We start from the raw sequence: 22903 nt of genomic DNA, 5'->3' as shown, positions 1-22903 counted from the left end.
CATGGGAGTTTGGGGCTCTCTGCGCTGAGCTGTGTGCAATGGCACAAGAGAGCACTATCAACATCTTGTCTCCCACCTGGTGGGAAGAGGAAGTGCTCTCATCTGGAGGCTGGATTTGAAAGAGGAAGTCAGGGCCATGGGCTGCCTCAGGTGAGAGAAAGTGGTGATGCACAGGTGAGCCATGTACTGATGAGGAAGTTACCCCTGGAACAGGTACGAATGAGTTACAGGTGGGTCATTTTGGTGGGCAGGTTTCACACTGCACATGCAGAAGTTTCTGGAGTTGGGGTGACAGCTGTGGGGTCTGCTCCTGTGGGCTCTGAGTCTGTGGTAGGAGAGCAGCCAGGGCAGCTGCTGCTCCAAGGCCATGTGCTCTGGGTGAGCTGGGAGCAGCTGAGCTCAGGAGCAGGCAGCAGACTGGGGTCCCTCCAAAGGAAGCACATTGCAGCAGGTGGTGATGGTGTTACCCCTCTGCCAGGGAACATGGGCCATGTTAATGTCGTGCTCAGGGGAAGAGAGGGAGGGGATAGGCAGGGTCTGAGGAAACACCCAGGCGGGCCTAGGACAGTGCGTGAGGGGCAGCAGGGTCTGAGGGAATTCCGAGCCAGGGCTCAGGGCAGTGGGGAATGGGAGACAGAGTCTGAGGGGGAGATTCCAGGTTGGGGTTCAGGGTGGTGGTGGAGGGGCTGTGGGGATGCCTGGGTGGGATGTTGAGCAGTGGGGGAGGGACAACAATCTCACTCCAGGAACCACACTGCACCTACAGCTGCCTCTTGCTCCTTTCTGAAAGGGCCCTTGTGAGCTCTTTCTCTGTAACTTGGATATTTTAGGTGGGTAGCGCATGGTTCTCATAAAACCAAGGGGTCAAGCCCTTGCGAGCCAGTAGACAAGTGCAGGGTGTTGCTCTGTTACCCTTTGCTGGACTGCTATAGGCAGCAATGTCCAAAGACATGAAGGAAGTTGAATGGCTTCTGGAGACCAGACCAGAGTCTTGCTGAGGAGGCTTCACTCTGCTTTGCAGGGAGGAGCCCTGCCCTTTATTCCTTTCACTCCATTACCCTTCCTAATGCCTATTCACTGGGGTGCTGATGAGTGACAACCTGACTTGCAGGGCTTGTTATCTTCTGAGCAGCTGCTGCTGTGCCTGTCACAGCCTTGGATTTATAAGGGGGTTCTACACCACAAAGTTATCTCAAAATAACTATCCCAGCCTCTGCACAAGGCAACCGCTGCTTTGAAATAATTCAGAAATAAATCGGGGATGGCTTATTTTGAAATGGGTAAACCTCCTTGTACAAGTACAAAAACAAGTAATTGCAGCTGTGTGGAAACAGGGGCTGCGAAGACAGGGGTAAAGCCAATTTTGAAATCAGCCATAGTGTTTCCATTGGCTGCATCTGAAATTAGCTTCCTGTGTGTAGATGCAGTATTAGGAAACTTGCCACTCACTGGTGCTGCAGTTCTCCCAAACACTTAAAGCACCTAGAGTAATATTACCTAGAGTAAACCTCCTTTAACCAATCATCTGAGGTTCTTCCAGAGGCCCTTGTGATGTCACAGACACACCCACCAGTGCCCTGCAGGGCTCATGTCCTGCCCCTGGCAGCCCCTCTGCAAACGCACCCCAAGGGTCTGCAACAAAAAAGGCACATAAAAAACACGAAAACCCGAACTCCTCCCATCCTCAGTGTCCTGTGGGATCCTGGCCCTGGGGCAGGTGGGGAGAGAGGAGGGGAGACTGGTAGACTCTGACCTGTACTCTGCAGAGGGCACAATATGTGAAAGGAGCAATTTAACTTCTCCTGTCCCCAATGTCCTCTGGGCAGTAATTCCAGCTTCCCTCTGGCGCAATGTCTGTGCTGGGGAATGGGAAGGTGTTGTTGTGGACAGTCCAACCGTGTGGGTTGGCCCCACAAAGACACATTTCTTTAAAGTGCAACAAGACCATTTTTTTGGTTTAAGATACAGACTAACACAGCCACCTCCCTATCAGCAAGCAGTGACGTAATAAGGTGGCTTAGCTGGCTAACGTACCTGACTAATAAACAGGAGACCACGGATTCAGCTCCCAGTGCTGCCCTGTTGTATGTCTTTCTTAATGTTTCCCTTCATCTGGCTGGGGAGCAGAGAAGACCTCCCCTGGCAATGTCTCTCCCTGCTGGGGAAGGTAAAGGCTGATGGAAAAGGAGCTTTGGAAAGAATCTAGTCACAGCCTGGAGCTCGGGAAAAGGCAGTTGTGATTGGTGTGGGGAAGGTGCTGCTGTGGCTGCCAGAAGAGAGTCTGTGCCTCACAGCTTTGTGGTTCTGGGGCTGCCTGTGCCAGCGCCAGCCAGCTCCTCCAGCACGTTTGTAACACAGACACAATTCCCTGTGAGCAGGAGCTCTGTTCTGCCCTGTCTGTGGGAGCAGCTCCTGCCCCAGCCCTGCCGCTGCAGAGACACCCCCCAGCCCTCTCCCTGCACACCATGTGCACACACTAGTGCGTGACAGGGAGCGTCTCACTCCCAGGCACACCCAGCTCTGCCCCCACCCCAGTGGTAATGCACCTCTCACCCCAGCTGTCCCCAGTGCTGACCTGACACACCTGAGATCCCTCTTGTAGCTTCCTTTTGCTTCCTCACCAACATTTCCTAACCTTGCTGGGAAGCAAACCCCCTGCAGTGGACACGAATTGTGCAGGTGGGAGACGTTCTGACACAGCCCCTGGGCAGGGCCCAAGTTTTCAGCTGGTGACTCTGCAGTGCAGAGGGAGGAAGAGTTTGGCTGCCAGGGGGGAGAGGTGGCAGGTGTGAAGGGGAACCCGGGCAGGGCTTGTGGCTGTGGGAGGAGGGGAAAAGGGCAGTGGGGGGGTTGGCAGGGTCTGAGAGGTCAAGGGGATCAGGGCACTGGGGAGGGGTGAGAGAGGCAGGATCTGAGGGACCCACTGCAGGGCCCAGGACAGCTGGCAAGGGGCAGCCGGGGCTGGGGGAACTCCAAGCTGGGCTCCGAGCAGTGGGGGATGGGTGAGAGAGTCTGAAAGGGGAGGCCAGGCTGGTGGGGGAGGGGAGGAAACCTCAGTTGAGTGCCCCTGCGGCTGCCTAATGCTCATTTCCAAAAAGGCCCCTTGTGAGAATTTTTGCAGCTGGCCGGCTAGCTCAGATCGTGAGAACGTGGTGCTAATAACACCAAGGTCATGGGTTCAAGCCCCATGCTGGCCATGGGCAGGTCTTTTCCGCTTGCCTTCTTGTGGCTGCTCTGGGCAGGAGGCCCAAAGAGCTGAAGGAACCAGGCTGAGAGGCTGGCAGGGAGCAAGTGGGAGTCACCACCCCAGGCAGAGGGAGGGGCTGCAGAGTGGGCCTGTGTGAGGTGAGGATCCCCAGATTCCCAACTCTGCAACACACAATTCCCACAGGAAGGAGCAGCAGGAGCCCTCTGCCAAGGGCACCAGCCCCTAACAACAGCTCCATTGGCTTTCTCTGCTCCCCATCTCAACTCAAAGGCCTTCCGGCTTCACAGGCTCCCTCCCTGGACACCTGGTACCGCAGCACCACAGGCCCAGGTAACTCACCAATGGTGCAAGTCCCTGCCTGCCCTGCTCCTCTTCCTGCATGAGTTCTGCTTCTTCACTCAGGTCCCCCAGCTGCTGCTCTGGTGGGCAGAGGGCTGGGGAAGGCACAGGAAGGGCCCTTGGGGGTGGGGTGAAGAAGCACAAGGAGCAGGCCCTGGAGGAAGTCCATGATGAGCAGCTTTGGCCATGGGAGCTCAGGAGAGGGGCAGAGAGGTAGAGGTGACAGGATGGGTGGGTGGGTCTCTCCAGAGATGGGGTTGGCTGGCAGTCCTTGGGGAATGGGGAGAGGCCTGTGGGGAGGGGAGGAGAGGAGAGAGCAGCAGGCAGCTGGTGGCAGAGCTCAGGGGAAGAGGCAGAGCTGGGATAGGAAGAGGTGAAACGGGAGGAGGAGCACAGGTGGCCTCAGAGGGAACAGGCCAAGCAAACCAGATCCCCTCCCACTCCTCGGGACCTTCCAGCACTGGCACCAGCCTCCCCAGTGCAGCTGTCACAGGCCACAGTGGACATTCTGGTGCTTTACATGATGCTGACAGGCAGTGACCAGAGAGGTGCAGAGTTATTTCAGAAGAGTTTATTCCAGAATTATTCCTCCAAAATAATCTAGTTCACAATGACGCCTTCACGCTGCAAGGAAGCCCCAGAATAAACAAAGCATATTTCCAAATGACACATCCTTGCACAGCAGAGCCTGTTTGTGAATAGAGACCCTGGGGGCATGCTGGGGCTATCACTGCACAGCAGAGTCGTTTTGGAATACACTATGGAGCCCCATTCCAAAATCTCTGTTTTGGAATCTGCACTATTGTGAGGAGAATGAGGTTTATCACCTTGCAAAAAGCTGTCTGTTATTTCTATATTATTTCAGTTACCTGCCCAGCTCTCTCAGGGTTAGGGCCTTATTTGGAGGTTTCAGGGTTGGAGTCCCAGGCTGAGAAAGCTGTATTCACTTTGCCTTGTGCATCAGGAACCCAAGAACCCTGCCCATGCCTGGGGCTGTATCCTGAGTCCTGGACTGTCAGGTGAAACCTGAGAAAGTAAAAAAGCACAATCCTGGCCTTCTCTAGCTTGCTGTGATTGTACAGATGTTCGTACTCTGCATTGTGGTGAGAGCAACCTGGTTTCAAATCCAAGTCACAACAGTAATAGTTCAGTGTTTGGGTAGTGCTGCTTTTATTTCACCAGGATGATGGTGAAATACTGCAATGTTTTACCTAGACAGGTGATGCAATATTCATCCCGAGAAGTTTTCTAGTCCTGGCTTGAACAGTCCCTTCCTGGGATGATTTAGTCGGGGTTTGTCCTGCTTTAGGCAGGGGGCTGGACTGGATGACCTCCAGAAGTCTGTCTAAGCTCTAGGATTCTATGACTCTCATCTCATCTCCACAGGAATGAGCCTGGACAGCTCAGTCTCTGGCTGGGGGAAGTGCCATGGGGCCACATGCTCAGGAAGCCCAGGATGGAGAAAAGGAGCTGTGGGAGAAAGAGCAGCTGCAGAGAAGCAATGAGGGCAGAGTGCTGCTGCAAGCTGAGGGTGAGAGGTGCCCAGTGAGCAATGCCAGACTATCCAAAGGTGTAAAAAGCCATTGAGAAGGGGTGCAGGCCACCCTTCAGGGCTCTGTTTCTTGCAGCCCAAGTTCAAGGCCAGAGGCACCTGCTGGCTACACTGCACTTTTGAAGAGAGTTTTGTGTGGTCCGTGTTCTGTTTGGGCTTGTTTGCCTCTCTCCAGAGGAAGGGCCATCAGTGGCTCACAGACTGTTGCACTGAACACCACTAAGCCAAGGGAGCTGGAAGGAGGACCCTCATTCACTTCCGATACTTAGTTCCACTGGGGACTGCAGAACCTTAACCGAGTGTTTTCCCTGCCTTCGCTTTGCCCAGCACCAGCTGGATCAGACTCTGACGTTCCCCACGCAGACGTCTGCCGTCCAGCGCAGTTCGTGGTGGGAAAGGAGAACACACCAAAAGGAACAGGCCTCTTCGTGCTCACATTCCTCATCCTGAATTCTCCCTCCAGCCTCCAGGGCAGAGCTCTCAAGAAGGAGACTCCCTGGGACAAAGCCCTGGGGGTGGGGGGTGACTCTGAGATGGCCCCTGTCCTGCAGACTGTCCCGTCCATCCATTGTTCTGGACTGTCTGAGGTCACAGCTTCGCAGCCTCTTTTTACCCATCAGCTAAGGTTCTTCAAAAGGCACTTGTGATGTCACTGCCACAACCACCCCTGCCCTGCAGGGCTCATGTCCTGCCCCTGACAGCCCCTTGTGTAAACACACTCTCAGGCTCTGGAGCAAAAAAGGCACATAAAACACCCAACAACTCCTCCCATCCTCAGTGTCCTCCAGGCTGCAGCTCCAGCTCCCCTCATGTCTGTGCTGGGGAGTTGGAAACTGTTTTTGTGGGCAGTCCATGGTGGTCAGTCCCACTAAAGCTCATCACTTCATCAATTATTTCATTAGTCTTTAAAGTGCCTGTTATGATCATGAGGGTTAGCCAGCAGCCTGAGAGTAAAAGGGTTAACCTCCTCACCCAGGTGAGGTTGGCCTATAGGAATGTAGGTAAGAATTGAATTTTGGCGCCTCCAACTTCTCTGTTCTCTATTCTTTCTTCTTCTTTCCAGCCATGAGGGTATCTCCCTCCAAGAACAGGCCCTCCAATCTTCTGTGAGTCAGGTAAAGTTTAGATAGATCCGTGAGGCTTTATTGTTTTCTGGTTTGGGAAGTGGGATCTGATGTCTGTGCACTTTTTAGAAATATTCTTTTTCCTCTCCTTGTAACTAAGTTCTAGGCCCATGGTGGAGACTCCCCATGTGTTTTACTTTGTGACTCTTCCATCTAGTCATGAGACTTGCAACACAAATATTGTGGTAAAAATAAAAGTTGTCTCTTTTTTCTTTTTATTAACCTGGTATTGGTTAATGTTTGTGTCCTGGTTTTTACTTTTGGGGCTAAGATTTCCCAAGTAGTCTCTCCCTGGTTTCCTTATTCTTACTTGGGTGGTGGCAGCGAATTTTATCCCCCAAATCTGAGGTTTCTAGGATTTTTGGAGGGAAGTTTATACCAAAACCTAGTAGATAAGGTTTTGGAGGTACTTCTGCTGGCCCCCACTTCTGCATTTATCTTGTTAGATGGGGAAGGAGCTATGACAGGGTGGCAGTGGTGTTAAGAACCCAGGACTGTTTTCTGATTGTTAAGATACAGACTAACACAGCTACTTCCCAGACACCAAAGAGAGCTTCTCTAAGAGAAACACTGTGTCTTAGCTGCTTTAACACACCTGCAAGTTAACAGGAGATCTGGAGTTCACCTCCCAGGGGTGCTTTGCCATATGTGTCTCTTAAAGTTTTCCTGTGTCTGCCTGTGGAACAGAGGGGACCTTCCTTGGCGAGGCCAGTCATTGATGTGGAAGGAAAAGGATGATGGGAGAGGAGTGTTGGAAAGAATCCAACCACAACCTGGAGTTTGGAGAAAGGCAGCTGTGACAGGCCTTGGGGACGTGGCAACCTCTGCCGGTGGGGCAGGGCAGGACAAGAAGAGATACTCTCCCCTCATGTCCCTTTGTCATTGACAAAACCCACATAAGTTAGGAGAAAAGTCCCAGCAGGGCACTGTGGCTCCCCTGGCCCTGTGCCTGCCAGGGAAATGGAGGTTAGGGAAGCAGCAGCCAGTGGTGCCTGGCCAAATATTTCTGGCAGCCTCTCACCTGCTTTGCAGAACCACTGGGCTGTGCTGGAGAGTTCAGAGCAGGGGAGCTGTTCCAGTCATTCCCAGGGGTGGGGCACACAGGGACCGTGCTGTCCCTGAAACCCCTTCACCCATTGCCTCTGCACAGTGGAAAGAAAAAACCTGAGACACAGCCCTGGGGTAAGGCCTGGAGCAAAGCTCCCTCTTCCCTGCCCTCTGCTTCGATCATAACCCTGTAACAGAGAGACATGAGTGACACATCTCACCCAACACTGGCTCGGAATGAAGGGAACTGCCTCTTCTCTGACCCACCCCAGGTAAACCCCCCCACCCACCAGCCTCTTTCTCCTGGCCACTGCCTTCTCTCTGGCCCAGCCAAGTGCCACCTCCCGCACCCTCACCCATCCAGGAGGTGACTGTGATGAGAATTCTCCTGGCCAGCTGCTCACACAATTCCCCTGTCTTTGTAGCCTCCACAGGCTTCCCCTTCTCCACCTCCTCAAACACAGGCTGCAGCTTTGATGGATGGAGAAGGTGAACAATGGGGTATTTGATTGGCAGATACAGCCACAGAGAACCTGCTCTGGAAGGTTCCACAAGCTATTTGGGCTTATTTCCCAAAGGAACAATGAATTGAAAATCAAGACCCTGGTATTCGGCATAATGGTCATTTCAAATAGGAGTGGAAGAGCCCAGAGAAAATGGGTAGATGATATTGTAGACTGGCATGGAGCTCATCTACCGAAACCAAGGAGCACCACACTGGACAGGGAAAGATGGAAGGAAATAGTGATGGAGTCATTGGACTCCAATGGTCACTGAGCCCATGATTGATGATGATGATGATGAAGATGATGATGATGTCAAAAGCCTCGCTGGTGTGTTCCCTCAGCAGTCGCATGACAAAATCATCTCCAACTGATAAGGAATGGCCTCAGAATTGTTGAATCTGGTGCTGCAGTAGCTCCGTAGGGCATGTGGGAGAGTAAAAATCTAAAGGCCCCTGCTTGAAACCCAGGTTTCAGCAAAACCCCAAGTAGAAGGGGCTGTAAAACTACAGGTGCCAAGTCTTTCTGATGCTCTGTAGAAAAGCCTCCGAAAAGACATCCTAATGTCCAGCTGGCCTGGCAGATTCTGGCGTGGATTTCTTTGTCAAGAGAGCTGTCATTGGCTTTCACGCTGCCACGGTACTTAAACTCTTCTACTGTTCTTAACTTTGTTCCTTTAGTTAAGGTTGAAGTGGGGAAGAGCAACAGATCCTGGAGCAGGTTGAAACAGTACCTGAGTCTTTCCCAGGCTGATGGTCAAACCAAAGAAGCCAGGGGCATCAGCAAACTTGTTGACAATCAGCTGGAGATCAGACTCCCTGTGTGCCATCAGCGCAGAGTCATCAGCACAAAGGGCTTCAAGGATGAGCCTCTCAAGCATCTTGATTTTAACATTCAGATGACAAAGGTTGAAAAGTGACCCATCCAGTCTGTATTTTATGCAGACTCCACACCTCACACTGACGCATTCCCTCACCGTACCTGAGCCAATGCCAGCTTTGCCCTGGTACCGCATTCAGTTTGCTCCCTCTCAGCTGCCCCACCCATCCACTTCTGGTGCTAATAACCAACTGCTAGTCATTGTATTTGCTGAAGATTTTCTCTGAAACCAAGTCCTGTGATTGTAGCTCTTGGGCTTCGTCTACAGTAGCCCCAAACTTCGAAATGGCCACGCAAATGGCCATTTCGAAGTTTACTAATGAAGAGCTGAAATGCATATCCAGTGCTTAATGAGCATGCGGGCAGCCGCGGCACTTCGAAATTGACACACCTTGCCGCCGCGCAGCTCGTCCCAAGGGGGCTACTTTTCGAAAGGACCCCGCCTACTTCAAAGCCTACTTCCCAGCTGATGGGAAGAAGGGGACTTTGAAGTCGGCGGGGTCCTTTCTAAAAGGAGCCCTGTCAGGACAAGCCACGCGGCGGCGAGGCGTGTCAATTTCGAAGTGCCGCGTCCGCCCGCATGCTAACAAAGTGCTTAATACGCCTTTCAGCGCTTCATTAGTAAACTTCAAAATGGCCTATTGCGTGGCCATTTCAAAGTTTGGGGCTAGTGTAGATGCAGCCTCAGTGATCTTAATTACTATTAAAACACTAGTTTTCACTATTATTTTTATCAGGTGCAGAAAAGTAGTAAAACCAGATCCAAAATAATAAGCTATCCACAGTCAGATAACTAACTCAAGCTGTACTTCTCTATCTTTTGTTTTACAACGTTTTAAAGCAGGGGAGCCCTGTCCAATCCATGTCTTGTGCACTTGTGATGACTGCCCTGTCCCCATCAACAACCTGGAGCATTGGTGAGATTTCATAATTCTTATGCTGAGTGTGAACATAAATTGTGATTTTACAACGTCTTTAAAATAGACAAATCTCATTGCTTCCTTGCTACCCATCAGGCTTTGTTTGCAAGGTACCACATCTGCACCCCTTTGCACTCTCATGCAAATGATCTCTGGGAGACACATTCCTCCCAGCCTTCAGCAGCATTGAGTTCCTGCTGGCACGTTGCTTACACTGGAATGGCTGAGGGTTCATAGCCAGTGCAGAGAAGTGAAGTGGGAATTATAGGAAGCAGTCCAGGGAAGGAGCAGGGAGAGGTGGGAGGAAAAAGCCCAGAAGTGCTCAGTGTAGGGTCCCTGCTGGGCTGCAACCAGAGGGAGGGAGCACCTAGGTTCCACCGACTCCACTGAGGGCATAGATCAGGCTTCTGGCAGGGAATGAGAGGATTGTCTGGGTGACTGGGAGTGCCAGAGAAATGAAGGACTGTAGCTCAGAAGGGAGAACAGCCAAGTCATCCAGACAAAAGGGGGAGTCAGAAGCTGGACAGTGGCAGCTTCTACCAGCAAGAGGGGCTGCCACAGTGAACAGGAGAGGTGTTGTCACTGGCAGGACCATATCTTGACAGAGCTGATGCTTGAGCTGAGCCATCCAGTAGCAAGTGGCTGTTCCATTAAACAGAGCAAATGAAGAGAGGAAAATCATGTAAGAGGACAAAAACCCTGAAACTGTCTGGATCAGCTCTTAGACAACAATAGAACAAGGGTTTGTTGGGGATTTGAACCCAGGACCTCTCCCACCCAAAGGGAGAATCATACCCCTAGACCAACAAGCCCCTTTTGCAAAGCAAGAACTGGGCTTTCTACAGAATCAGGTTTCAATAAACCCCCAGTGCTCTGATAAATCCTAAACTTAACTTCACCTTTCCAAGGTCATTTCCAAGCTCTCCTCACAGTTTTGAAGCAAGAAACCAACTACACACTCAGGTCAGTTCAGAAACCACACTGTGTGTGAGAAAAATGTAGGCAACGCAAGGTCAGGGACAGCAACAAACACACTCTATGGGGGGAGCATCAGCGAGTTCAACTCAAGACTTCTTGTTCCCTGAGGAACACCTCGCCTTGCAAAACAAACGCAGCTTCTGACAAAAAGCGAACTTCACTTCTAACAATTTTAGACAAAAGTAAAACCAAACAGCCCCACACACCAGCTGCACCTGACTTCACCTTGTCAAGGTCTTCCCCACACTGCCTCCTGGTTAGAGTGAGATTCACAAGCTCAGGGGGCTGGTGTGGCTGGGCTCAGTCCTTCACCACTCTTTACCTGCCTGGTCCATGTGACTTCACCCAGAACAAGCTCAGCTTCCTCCTATGCATTACAAGATCCAAACACCATCAAAGCTGGGCAGGCCCAGGAGTTGGGGCTGGCAGGGGGTCAGGTGAGTGCAGATAGCAGAGCTTCATCTGGTGTTTAGAAGGAGGAAGCAGAAAGAGCAGAGAGACGACTAAAGAAAACAAAAGCCCTGGAAATGATAAGCTCATGGGAGAGATGATCAAATACAGCAGGGGCTTCTGGAGGGAGCGTTTCCTTCTGTAAGATCCCCGTGGGCCGCGCGTCTGAGCGTGTGTTTTGGAGTCTGGAAGAGCTTCTTCTGGGCTCCCAATCATGCGCCCATGTGCTAATGAGGTACAGAACATTTCCATCCATGCCCCATTCGCATCTCCTGGACAGCTCGTTATTACGCCACTTCTGGAAGCAGCGGCACGTGAAGACAGAGACGCAGGATCCCCCCAGGCAGGGGCTGCACCCACGGGCTGTCTCTGTTCTGACACAGCCTGTGGCAGGGCCCAAGACCTCAGTGGGTGACAAACAGTGTAGAGGGAGGGGGAGGCCGGGTGCCAGGGGGGACGGGTGGCAGGTGTGAGGGGGAACCCGGGCAGGGCTTGTGGCTGAGGGAGGAGGGGAAAAGGGCAGTGGGGGGTTGGCAGGGTCTGAGGGGACAAGGGGCTCAGGGCAGTGGGGAGGGGCGGGAGAGACAGGGTCTGAGGGACCCACTGCAGGGCCCAGGACAACTGGCAAGGGGCAGCCGGGGCTGAGGGAACCCCCAGCTGGGCTCAGAGTAGTGGGGGATGGGTGAGAGAGTCTGAAAGGGGAGGCCAGGCTGGTGGGGGAGGGGAGGAAATCTCATTCAGTGGCCAGGGGCCCTGCAGCTGCCTGTTGCTCATTTCCAAGGTCCTGCTCTGCAGGCCGGCGAGCTCAGTGCTTTGAGCATTGGCCTGTTCAACCCAGGGGGGTGAGCTCAGCCCTTGTGGGGAGCCATTTAGGAGTCTGGGACAAATGGGTCTGTCTCGACTACTTCCCTCCTTCAAAGGGAGGCTGGTAAGCAGGGCGTGAGGACGTCACCAATGAAGTGCTGTGCTGCATACGCAGCACTTCATTCAGCTAATTCTCCCCCGCCCCCGGCAACTCCAAAGTGTTAAACTCCTCCAAACTTTGAGGACTCAAGGGACTTTGGGGTACCCCAGGCAGTGCAAAGTACGGGCAGGTGAGCCACAGCTACACACCAGCCGACACTAAAGAGTTGCTGGTGGGGGGGAATTAGCTTAATGAAGTGCTGCCTGTGCAGCACAGCACTTCATTAATAATCTCCCTACACCCTACGTACCATGTTCCCTTCCAAGTGGGGAGGTAGAGGCAGTGTAGACAAGCCCTATATAGAGATAAAAAAAAAAAACCTGTCAGGGAAGGTGTTAGGTCCTGCCAGGAGGGCAGAGGACTAGATTCAATGACCTCCCTAGGCCCCTTCCAGTTCTATGACGTGTATCCTCATATGTGTGTGTGTATATATATATATATATATATATATATATATATATATATATAAACTCTGTAGTGTCGACACACCCTAAATAATCCCACACTGTGACTGGTTGTAATCAGGAATTTGTCTTTACACATTGCCAGTTCACCACCACTGTTATTCCCCAGGGCAGAGGTTTTCCAGGTTTGTCTGCACTACAGAGTTATTTCAGAACAGCTTATTTCAGAATTATTCCTCCCAAATAGGCCATTTGATAATGAAGCCTTCACGTGACAAGGAAGCCCCAGAATAAACAAAAGCTATTAGCAAACAGCACGTCCACACACCAGAGAGCCTAGCTCAGATTAGAGCCCTTGAAGCACGCTGGCGCTATGGCGATACAGCAGCATTATTTTGGAATAAACTATTCTTTGAAAGAGCCCCAATTACCTGTCCATACAGCCCCCATTCTCTCTTTTGGAATTCGTACTATTCCTGGTAGAATGAGGTTTAAAGACCTCAAAAAAAGTCATCCACTATTTCTAAATTAGTTCAGTAACCTGCCCGGCTGTCTCAGGCTGTGTCTCCACTGGCTCCCATCTTGGAAGGGAGCATGGGAAATAGGGTGTTGGGAGATTACTAACGAAGTGCTGTGATGCAAATGCAACACTTCATTAAGCTAATTCTCTCCCCCCGGGACAACTTTGAAGCTGCAAACTTGGAATTGCCAGCTTGTTTCTCGTAGTCCTGGGTGTCCTCCTCACCACTGGCTTCCACCCTCAGCCACCCCCTCCCAGACAGCCACCCACCCAAAGCTCCTCCTTCACAGGCCAGCTCTGGGCTTTGGCTGTGCGGGGAGGAACCAATGGTCACATGGCAGCTCCACCTGGGCGCAGCCAGTTTCTTTCAGGACAGGACAGAGCAGGGCCGGCTCAGGCAGGGCTGCTGCTTTAGCTCAGTGGGTTTATTGAGGCCACAGGCACAGCTGACAGCACGGCCAATGGAAAAGCCTGGCCCAGGGCTCTTGGCGCAGGGCTGGGAACATGTCACCAGGGAAGAACTTTCCCTTCCCAGTTCACAAAGCCTCCATTGTCCTTCTCGCAGAGCGTGGAGAGCACGTGCAGCATCCCTCTGACACTTGCCTCCACCGTCACTGGGGCCTATGGGTGGGGGGAAGCAGAGTGAGGTGAGGGAGTTGGAGCTCCCTTGAACTGTCCCTCCCCTGAGTGGCATGAATTTTCTTGTGTGTCCAAAGGCAGAGGGGTGTGCAAAACACAGCTGTGTTGTGATGCATTACCTTCACCCTGGAGCACGTAACATAATTCATGTGGTGGGAGTGGGGCCAAGGGGTCTGAGTGGGGGAGGGGCTCTGGGCTGGGACAGAGGGTTGGGGTACAGCAGTCTGAGGGCTCTGCCTGGGAGTTTGGGCTTTAGGGAAATGCTGGAAATTAGGGATTTATTCTGCCAGAAGGTGTGGAAGGTGCTCAGGACTGGGGGGTGGGTGTGAGGATGGGGGTCCAGGATCTGGGCTGGGAAACTGGAGTGGGTTTCAGCTCTTGGCTGGAGAGTGGGCTGCAGAAGTTGTCCAGGGTCCAGGCTAGGAGTTGGGCTTTGGGGTACATGAAGATACTGGGTGGAGAGCACAGACATGACTGCATGCAAGTACCTGTGAGCTGGTGCCCATAAAAACCCCACAGCAGCAGCAGCAGCTCTGCTCACCTTCACTCTGTGATGCCAGCAGCTTGAGGAACCAAGCAAACAGCAGCAGGAGGTAGGAAGCCCAGAGCACAGCATGGAATCCCTGAGGGCATCTGAGTGGGACACGATCCCTCCATTCAGGGTGGAGGTGGAGGGCAGGATGGGTTCCAGAACAGCCATTACCCCTACAATGAACATCTGCTCCTAACACTTGGCAATCACTGTCCTCTCCGAGCGAGGCACCTACCTGGATGGAGCCAGAATTCCCCACGTCTGCTCCCAGCCAGGATGGACAGTGACACTCAGGATCCCGTCTCCACCATACCCCAAGGCTTGGCACTTGGTGAGCATGTTCAGAGCAGTCTGTGGGTGAGATGCCATGAGCAGAGACAAGAGAGTGTGGGGGAGGGAATGAGCCTTGTAGGAAATGACCCACCCTCCCAAAGGGATGGATGGGACAGACAGAGAGACAAAGGGGTGAGATCAGCGTTCCTTTTATTTTTGTCCTTCTATGTGCAGAAGAAATTTTATGTGCACTGAAGCATGTGTGGATGGCACCCACCAATGAAAACACAAGCTGCCGGCTGTGTGCGCTCTGCTGATCAGCTGGGTGGCATGTGAGTTTTTCCCAGATGGCTGCCCAAGTACTCAGTCTGTTGGAAACACTAGTGAGAAGAAAACACTCGTGTGAGCTGCATTCTCTGATGGGCTCAATAAGGACAGCAAGCCACCGAGATGCAGGTGTAGCTGCACTCTGATGAGCCACTGATGCTGACAGGCCTGCAGTGAGCCGTGACAGGTGAGCACACATGAGAGCTGTGCTGAGGCTGCTCTCTGTTATGCAGGATCTGGGCAGTTAGAGGAAAGTGGAAATGTGACATCGATGCTCCTTTGTGGTACCCCACATTTGCACCAGGCACAGCAAGGATCTGACCCCCTTGAGTGGAACTGGGGATAGTATCAAAGTGGGGTATGTCCACCCCAGGGGGGTTAGAATTCACAGCTCTGCAGTGACCTTCCCTGAGCTGAGACTGGCTGGACGGGGGCTGAGCTGCCCTGGACCCTCAGAGTGTGAGGATTTCTCCAGCGGGATATAGGCACAACAGAAAGTTCCTCACCGGATGGGAACTCTGATCTGAAGCCCAAGTGAATTTCAGGCAGACAAAAATCTGCCGGCCCTGCCCAACACAGTGCTGGAGGCTGGATTGGTGGCAGTAGGACAAGGACCAAGGGGAACACTCCGAGTTAAACAAATTTGTGCAAGTAGTAAACCCGGGCAGCAGTCAGGCCCTGCTGGGTGTGCCCTGCACCTTGCTGCAGTGATAGGAGATGACTTGTCCCAGATGCCAGAGGTAAAGATTCTGGATGGAGACAGTCTTGCTGGACATGTTGACGATGGCCGCCTTGCTGCAGCTCAGCCCTGTCTGGGGGCTTCCCTGGGCAGCCTGCTTCAGCAAGGGCAGGAAGGCCTGGGCAGTGGGGAGATCAGAGCAGCCGTGAGGTCAGAAAAGGAACCAGCCTCGTGCTCGTGAGACAGGCCACCAGAATGCAGTGGGTCTCTGCTCTTCCCCCTGAAACTCAACCCCCGGCCAGGCCAGAAGAAGGAGCCCCACACAGGCAGGTGTGGGGAGCTGTGGACCCTGCTCATGCCCAGGTAGGAGCCCAGAATGACCCAACTCATGTTCCCGCCTTTGGAGTCCCCATCCAGGGCAGATAGATGGGGGGTCTGCGGCTCCCCACAGCTGCCCACATGGCTCTGAGCATGGCCCAGCTGCAGCTCCTCAGCTGTGAGTCTTTGCTGGGCCAGGCTGCAAGCCAGAGCCAAGGCAGGGGAAGAGTCATGTGGACACCTGTGGGAACCCCCCCTATATCCTGGGCAGAAGGCCCCAGGATCAGGGACTCAGGCTGGATGTTGCTCCCCCACCCGCCTACCCTGGGCAGGTAAATGGTTTGAGTTGCCCAGCCAGGCTACAGCTTGTGGCTTGGCCAGGAGCCAGGGTGTGTGGGGAGAGGAGTGGAAGGATGAGGACCAGGGAGGGCACAGAGCCTCCCCACAGCCCTGCCGGGGTTGGAAGAATCTCTTTCCCCTGCTCTGAGGCATCTCCCCACCAGCTGCCCTTGGCGTGAAGCTGACTGGTCTGTGCCAGCTCCGCAGCAGGTGCCTGAACCCCCCAGCCTCTGGCCACACAAGCCCTGACTCCCCGGCCTGTGCCAGACTCGGTCTCTGTACACAGGCCAGTGACAGACCCACCCAGCGTGGAGCCCTCCGGGCCTGTCCTGCCCCCCCAGCCCCTTGTGCTCCCCCACACACAGGATCAGCAGGCCTCCTGCTCCCAAGGGAGCCAGGGTGAGCCCACCCGGCACATGTCCCTGGCCCACGTTTCTACACCTTGTGTTAGCAACGTGCCCTGGTCTGGCTCTCAGCTGTGCCCAGAGAATCCTTCTGTATGACAGACACATGAAGAGAGAGACCCAGTGTATCCAGAGGCTCATGGCCACCCCATCCCAGCGCCTTCTGGGCTGCCTTGGGGGCAGGGGCTTCTTGGCTCAGGTTAGGTAGCATCAGCCAGGATAGCGCGGGGTGGCAAATTCAATACACGGCACGAGAGTGGGAGAAGGGGTGTTCGTGCCCATTGGGTCTCCCTGGGCCTCTTCCCTGAAGCAGCGAGGTCCTGGTTGTTTTCCCCACCCCTGACTGCCACCACCAGCTCCTCCCTCCCAGGCCAGGTCTAGGCTTTGGCTGTGGGGAGAGGAACCAAAGGCAGCTGCACCTGGGTGCAGCCGGTGGCTTCCAGGAGAGGACAGAGCATGCCAAGCTTAGTCAGGGCTGCTGCATTCGCTCAGTGGGTTTATTGAGGACACAGGCAGGGCTGACGGTGTGGTCACTGGAACAGTCTGAGCTGGGGCTCCTGGAGCAGGGCTGGGAACATCTCACCAGGGAAGAACTTCCCCTTCCCAGTTCACAAAGGCCCCGTTGTGCTTCTCGCAGAGCGTGGAGAGCACGTGCAGCATCCCTCGGACACTCGCCTCCACCGTCAGTGGGGCCTGCTGGGGGAAGAGCAGAGTGAGTCGGGGGAGCTGCTCTGGGAGTGATCCAGGACCCCAGGGGCCCAGCTGGAGTCCCCTTGACCTTTGCCTCCCCGAGTGGCACAAATGTTCTTATGTGTCCCAAGGCAGAGGGACGTGCAACACGCAGCTGTTGTGTGACACCTTCCCTTCACCCTGGTGCACAAAGCACAATTCCTGTGGTGGGAGCATGGCCAAGGGGTCTGAGTGGGGAAGGGGCTCCTGGATGGGACTGAGGGTTGGGGTGCAGGAGTGTGAGGGCTCTGCCTGGGAGTTCAGGCTTTAGGGAGGTGCTAGAAATGAGGGATTTGTGTTGCCAGAAGGGAGCTCAGGGTGTGGAAGGTGCTCAGGACTGGGGGTGGGTGTGAGAATGGGGGTCCAGGCTCTGGGCTGGGGTGCTGGAGTGGCTTTAGGCTCTTGTTTGGGAGTGAGATGCAGAAGGGATCCAGGGTCCAGGCTGGGACTTGGGCTTTGGGGTACATGAGGGTACTGGGTGGAGATCACAGATATGACCCCAATACAACTACCTGTGAGCTGGTGCCCGTGACAACCAACTCCCCCTCTCCGGCTCCCCACAGCAGCAGCTCTGCTCACCTTCACTCTGGGATGCCAGCAGCTTGAGGAGCTGAGCAAGCACCAGCAGGAGGTTGGAAGCCCAGGGCACAGCACTGAATCCCTGAGGGCATCTGAGTGGGACACGATCCCTTCGTGCAGGGCAGGACAGGTTCCAGCATAACCATTAACCCTACAACAAACATCTGTCCCAACATATGGCTACCACTGGCCTCTCCCAGCGAGGAACCAACCTGGATGGAGCTGGAATTCCCCATGTTTGTCTGCACCCAGCCAGGGTGGACAGCGACACTCAGGATCCCATCTCCGCCATTCCCCAAGGCCTGGCACTTGGTGAGCATGTTCAGAGCAGCCTGAGGATGAGGTGCCATGAGCAGAGACAGCAGAGTATGGGGGAGGGAATGAGCCCTGTAGGAAATGACCCACACTCCTGAAGGAAGGGACGGGACACATGGACAAAGGGGCGAGAGCAGTGCTCCTTTTAATTTCATCTTTCCATGTGCAGAATAAATGTTATGTATACTGAGGGATGTGCGGATGGGCATCACCAACAAAAACACAAGCTGCCTGCTGCTGGTGCTCTGCTAACCAGCTGGGCAGCATTTCAGTTTCTCCAGGATGGCTGCCCAAGCACTCAGCTTTCAGGACACACTCGTGAGAAGAAAACGCTACTCTGAGCTGCTCTCTCTCATGCTCTCACTGATGACAGGTGACATCTCAATGTGACAGGTGAGCACACGTGAGAGCTGTGCTTAAGCTGCTCTTGGTTATGCAAGACCTGGGCCGATATGGGAAAGTGGGACTGGGACATCTATGCTCCTTTGGGTTCCTCCACAACTCTGGCAGGCACAGTGACGATCTGGAGCCCTGGACCTGAACTGGGGATGGTCTCTAAATGGGATATGTCCAACCTGAGCATCACTGCATGGGGATTTTTCTGGTGGGATACAGGCAAAACAGAAAGTTCCTCACCAGATGGGAACTCTGATCTAAAGCCCAAGTGAATTGCAGGCAGAAAAAGAACTGCCAGCCCTGCCCAACACAGCGCTGGAGGCTGGAGAGGTGGCAGTAGGATGGGAAACAAGGGCAAGACACCGACTGACAGGGGTTTGTGCAAGTAGCAAACCCAGGCAGCAGTCAGGCCCTGCTGGGTGTGCCCTGTACCTTGCTGCAGCGATAGGAGATGATTTGGACCGTACGCCAGCCACAGACATTCTGGATGCAGCCACCCTCGCTGGAGATGTTGACGATGGCCGCCTTGCTGCAGCTCAGCCCTGTCTGGGGGCTTCCCTGGGCAGCCTGCTTCAGCAAGGGCAGGAAGGCCTGGGCAGAGGGGAGAGCAGAGCAGCCATTGGGTCAGAAAAGGAACCAGCGTCATGCTCGTAAGGCAGGTCTCCAGAACGGGATGTGTCTCCACTCTTCCCCCTGATGCCCATCCCCCAGCCAGGTCAGAAGCAGGAGCCCCACCCAGGCAGCTGTGCAGAGCTGTGGATGCTACTCATGCCCTGTAGGGGCCAACAATGATCCCCAACTCATGTCCCTGCCTTCAGAGTCCCCATCCAGGGCAGATGAGGGGTCTGCAGTTCCCCACAGCTGCCCACATGGCTCTCACTGTGGCTCAGCTGTGGCTATTCAGCAAAGAGGCTTTGCCCAGGCAAAGCTGCAAGCCAGAGCCAGGGCAGGGGAAGAGTCATGTGGACACCTGTGGGGACCCCCACTGTGTCCTCGCCAGGAGCACTGAGGGTTAGTGACTCAGGCCAGATGCTGCTTCCCCACCTGCCTATCCTTTAGTTCAAGAAGTTCCAACATGCTCAGCTTGGCTACAGCTTGTGGCTTGGCCAGGAGCCAGGGTGTGTGGGGAGAGGAGTGGAAGGATGAGGACCAGGGAGGGCACAGAGCCTCCCCATAGCCCTGCCGGGGTTAGAAGAATCTCTTTCCCCTGCTCTGAGGCATCTCCCCACCAGCTGCCCTTGGTGCGAAGTTAACTGGTCTGTGCCGGCTCCGGAGCAGGTGCCTGAACCCCCCGGCCTCTGGCCACACAAGCTCTGACTCCCCGGCCTGTGCCACACTCGGTCTCTGCACACAGGCCAGTGAGAGACTCACCCAGCGTGGAGCCCTCCGAGCCTGTCCTGCCCCCCAGCCCCTTGTCCTCCCCCACACGCAGGGTCAGCAGGCCTGCTGCTCGCAAGGCAGCCGAGGTGAGCCCACCCGGGGGCCATCACTCTGCTGAGCACCCAGCACTGAGATGGGTTCGAAGTGAACACACGGGGAAGCTCATTTTCTGGGCTGTCGAGTTAGTGCCAGTTGCTGGTGTGAGTGACTCAAAAATTCCATCAGGCTGGGGATGAAGTGGGGGTGGGGCTGAGTGTGGGTGCAGTGTGGGTGGGGCATCAGGGGAACAGGCTGAGTGGGGGCAGGGCATGGGGTGGAGCAGGCACCAGTGGCCCCTCCTTCACCTAGACACCTGCCAGCGCTCGGACCCAGACCCTTATTTGGGAGCCTCATGAGCTGCCCAGGGGGTCCAGGGGCTTAAGACAGATGCTCACAAGCACTCGGTGCCTTTGGTGTGCAGAGCCAGGGCCATGCAGGGATCTGGGGGGTGAGTCTTCATTTCTGAGAGGTTCAAGTCCCATGATGCACCTGCAGCCTTTGTGCTCCCAGCCAAGGTCCCACATTGATCCAGTTACCCAATCCCAGGGAAGGGAGGATTCCTGGCCCAAGCACAATCAAACCCTGGTGCATCTGGACACGTGCTTTCTGCCAGGGCCCTTACCTGGCTCACCAGCAACGGCCCCATCACATTGGTCGCGTACACCAGGGCCATGTCCTCTGGTGTCTCTGACTCCAGTGTGCTCAACTTCGCCATCCCAGTGTTGTTTATCAGCAGATTGAGCCCCGAGCCTTTCAGGTGTGTCTCAAATCTGGCTGCCGCCGCCTTGATGCTGGCTGGGTCTGTGACATCTACAGTGACAGAGCGGGGGATCAAGTGCAAGATTCCTCTTCTCCGATGTCACCCCCACCAGGGTACGGCCCTCTGGGCCACAGGGCTTCTTCCATTGGGCTCAGAGGTGGGAGAGGGGTTGGGGAAGGGAGTTGGGGGTTGGGGACTGCTGCTGGGTCCAGGCATGGGGAGCTGTGCTGGAGCAACAAGAGGAAAAGTGAGTTCAGAGAGACAATTCTGATCATTTCCTTGGACAATCTGAGTAGCCTAGAAAGTGGAAATGTGCTGGAGTTAGTGATTAGTTCATACATGTGGCGTTGATCTCACTTAGCCAAAGAAAGTGATGATTTAGAATTGCTTGTGATGCATTGTAGGTGAGAGAAGTCCCCAGCTGGACGTGCAAGGCTCCATCCCGGAAGTGGGAACGCCGGACAGAGCTGCCCTTATGTGATTTTCACAGGAGCAACCTGCCACATGGTGGTCCTGGGGCTTTCCAGCCTCTACAGACCCAACCAACCCTGCCAGAATTTTCACTCACACCTGCCTCCTGTGGGGCTGGGGAAGGTGTTAATGGGCTCTCAGCAATTACTGACTCTGGTCCTGTTCTCCTCACTGGGATTGGGTGAACCTGGCGGGAGGGGGGGGGCTGCAGAGGGAGATAGGAACAGGAAGAACATGCTGCAGGGAGATGGAACCTCAGCTCTGGGCCTGGGGCCAGGCACCCACCCAGCGCAACGATCACCAGGTTCGGATGTTTGGCCTCCAGCTTCTGCAATTCCTGAAAAAGAACAAAGAAAATGGTTATTGACATTGGGCCCACGCCCAGTGCCAGGCTGGGCAGAATCCAGATCCCCACTGACCCTGGGAACCGAGTCAATGTCTTAACTGCTTTTCTCCACCAAGCCTCCTTGTGCAACAACCTGCCCTGGGTTCTGCAGCAGTAGGAGGCTTCTAATTGCCCCTGAGCATTTCCAATGCCATTGTCTAACTGAGTGCGATGGAGTCTGGGACACAAATCACTTCCCCATCACTAATGGGGAGTGGGAGGAAGGGGTTGGAGGGCAGTTCCCCCAGGGGAGGAAAGGGAAGTCCCCTCCCAGCAGCTGAGGGTTGACAGTGACACAAGCTCTCATGAGCTGCTTGTGATTGGGGATTTTCTCAGCTGAGGAAGGAGCTGGTGCCATGACCCAGAAGTTACTCAGAACCTGCAGTTCCCCAGGCTGGGTGTGAGAGCAGAGCTGAGAAGACAGAGGGCCTGAGGCAGTGGCAGACAAGGGAGGTGTCAGAATCATGAATTGGGCTCTCTGGAGGCTGGTGGGACTGGGTATAGCTGTGCTATAGTCATTATTCACCTATGCTGGGTGAGCCGGTCCACAGCCCCTGGGTAGTTGCCCCAGGCTCAGCCAGTGCTGCCACATCCTCTCTGCTCTGGGACCTGAGCTGCCAGGTGTAGAGGGTTTGGGGTGCAGCTCTGCATCTTCGAGCTGGAGCAGGGTCTGCAGTCATTGCCTGCTCCAGTGTGTGGGTCTCAGCCCCAAGTGCTGCAACACTGGAAGCCCCTTGGACAGCTTCTGCTTCCCCCTCCAGCTACTGCTAACTCCATCCCCCTCGCCCCATTCTCACCTGCATTCGCCCTGCTGCTGCGTCCCACCAGGTGGCAAAGACCCACTCTGGTGGGTTGGAGTTCCCCAGAAGCTGCTTGACGAGTTCCAGGCCAATTCCTTGCTTGGCCCCGGTCACCAGAACGCTGCAGAGATTCAAGCCAGCCATGGTCCCTCCCTGCCTCTGCTCAGTGAGAGCTGCACTAGTCATAGCCCTGAGTTCCCTGCCTGCTCACACTTGGGGTTATGGAATGATACATCCGGGGAAATAACTCTGCTGCTATCAGGTGACAGAACAGAAAGCGCTCCAATAAGCCAGACCTTATTTGTCTATTTGTTACTCCTCCTCTCAGGTGAGTGGGTTGGTCGGTTTGGTTTGGTTTGCTCCTTCCTCATGTTTTGGTGCAGGGCCAATCAAGTTCTGGCTGCCTTCCTGTGCAAAACGGCAACACCACTGCGGTGACCGTGCCCTGACCGAGGAGTCACTGCAATGATGATCCACTTTCCACAGCTGTCAGAGGTGCTGAACGCAGAAGAGGGAGAAAGTGGGACTGGGTGAAGGACTGTAAGATTATGGAGATGGAGGCCAGGATTTTGCAGTAGAGTTCTCTGGCTTGTTGATTTTGGCTCCAAAGCGGAGGGCAAGGCTGTGCACGGCTAAGGATGTAGATGTGT

The 22903-nt window shown here is 54.4% G+C and overlaps 1 protein-coding gene and 1 non-coding gene across 2 annotated transcripts; one reads left to right on the top strand and one right to left on the bottom strand.

Moving 5' to 3' along the window:
• Nucleotides 1-3123: 3123 nt before the first annotated feature.
• TRNAI-AAU (transfer RNA isoleucine (anticodon AAU)) lies at nucleotides 3124-3197 on the top strand. The gene has a single exon. It is a non-coding gene; the product is annotated as a tRNA-Ile (tRNA).
• A 13685-nt stretch (nucleotides 3198-16882) lies between these two features.
• Nucleotides 16883-22397, bottom strand: LOC142015899 (C-signal-like). Its single transcript, XM_074999841.1, has 6 exons — nucleotides 22251-22397; nucleotides 21354-21405; nucleotides 20460-20647; nucleotides 18851-19009; nucleotides 17920-18039; nucleotides 16883-17095 (listed from the first exon to the last, which is right to left on the bottom strand). Exons 1-6 carry the CDS (start codon nucleotides 22395-22397, stop codon nucleotides 16979-16981), a joined length of 783 nt encoding a protein of 260 aa, XP_074855942.1. The 3' UTR covers nucleotides 16883-16978.
• Between the last annotated feature and the right edge of the window lie 506 nt (nucleotides 22398-22903).

This window comes from Carettochelys insculpta, chromosome 7, assembly GCF_033958435.1.
Source record: "Carettochelys insculpta isolate YL-2023 chromosome 7, ASM3395843v1, whole genome shotgun sequence".
In the NCBI taxonomy this organism is placed as follows: Eukaryota; Metazoa; Chordata; order Testudines; family Carettochelyidae; genus Carettochelys; species Carettochelys insculpta.
Note: the sequence above shows the minus strand (reverse complement) of the source record. Positions and strands in the feature narration are given on the sequence as shown.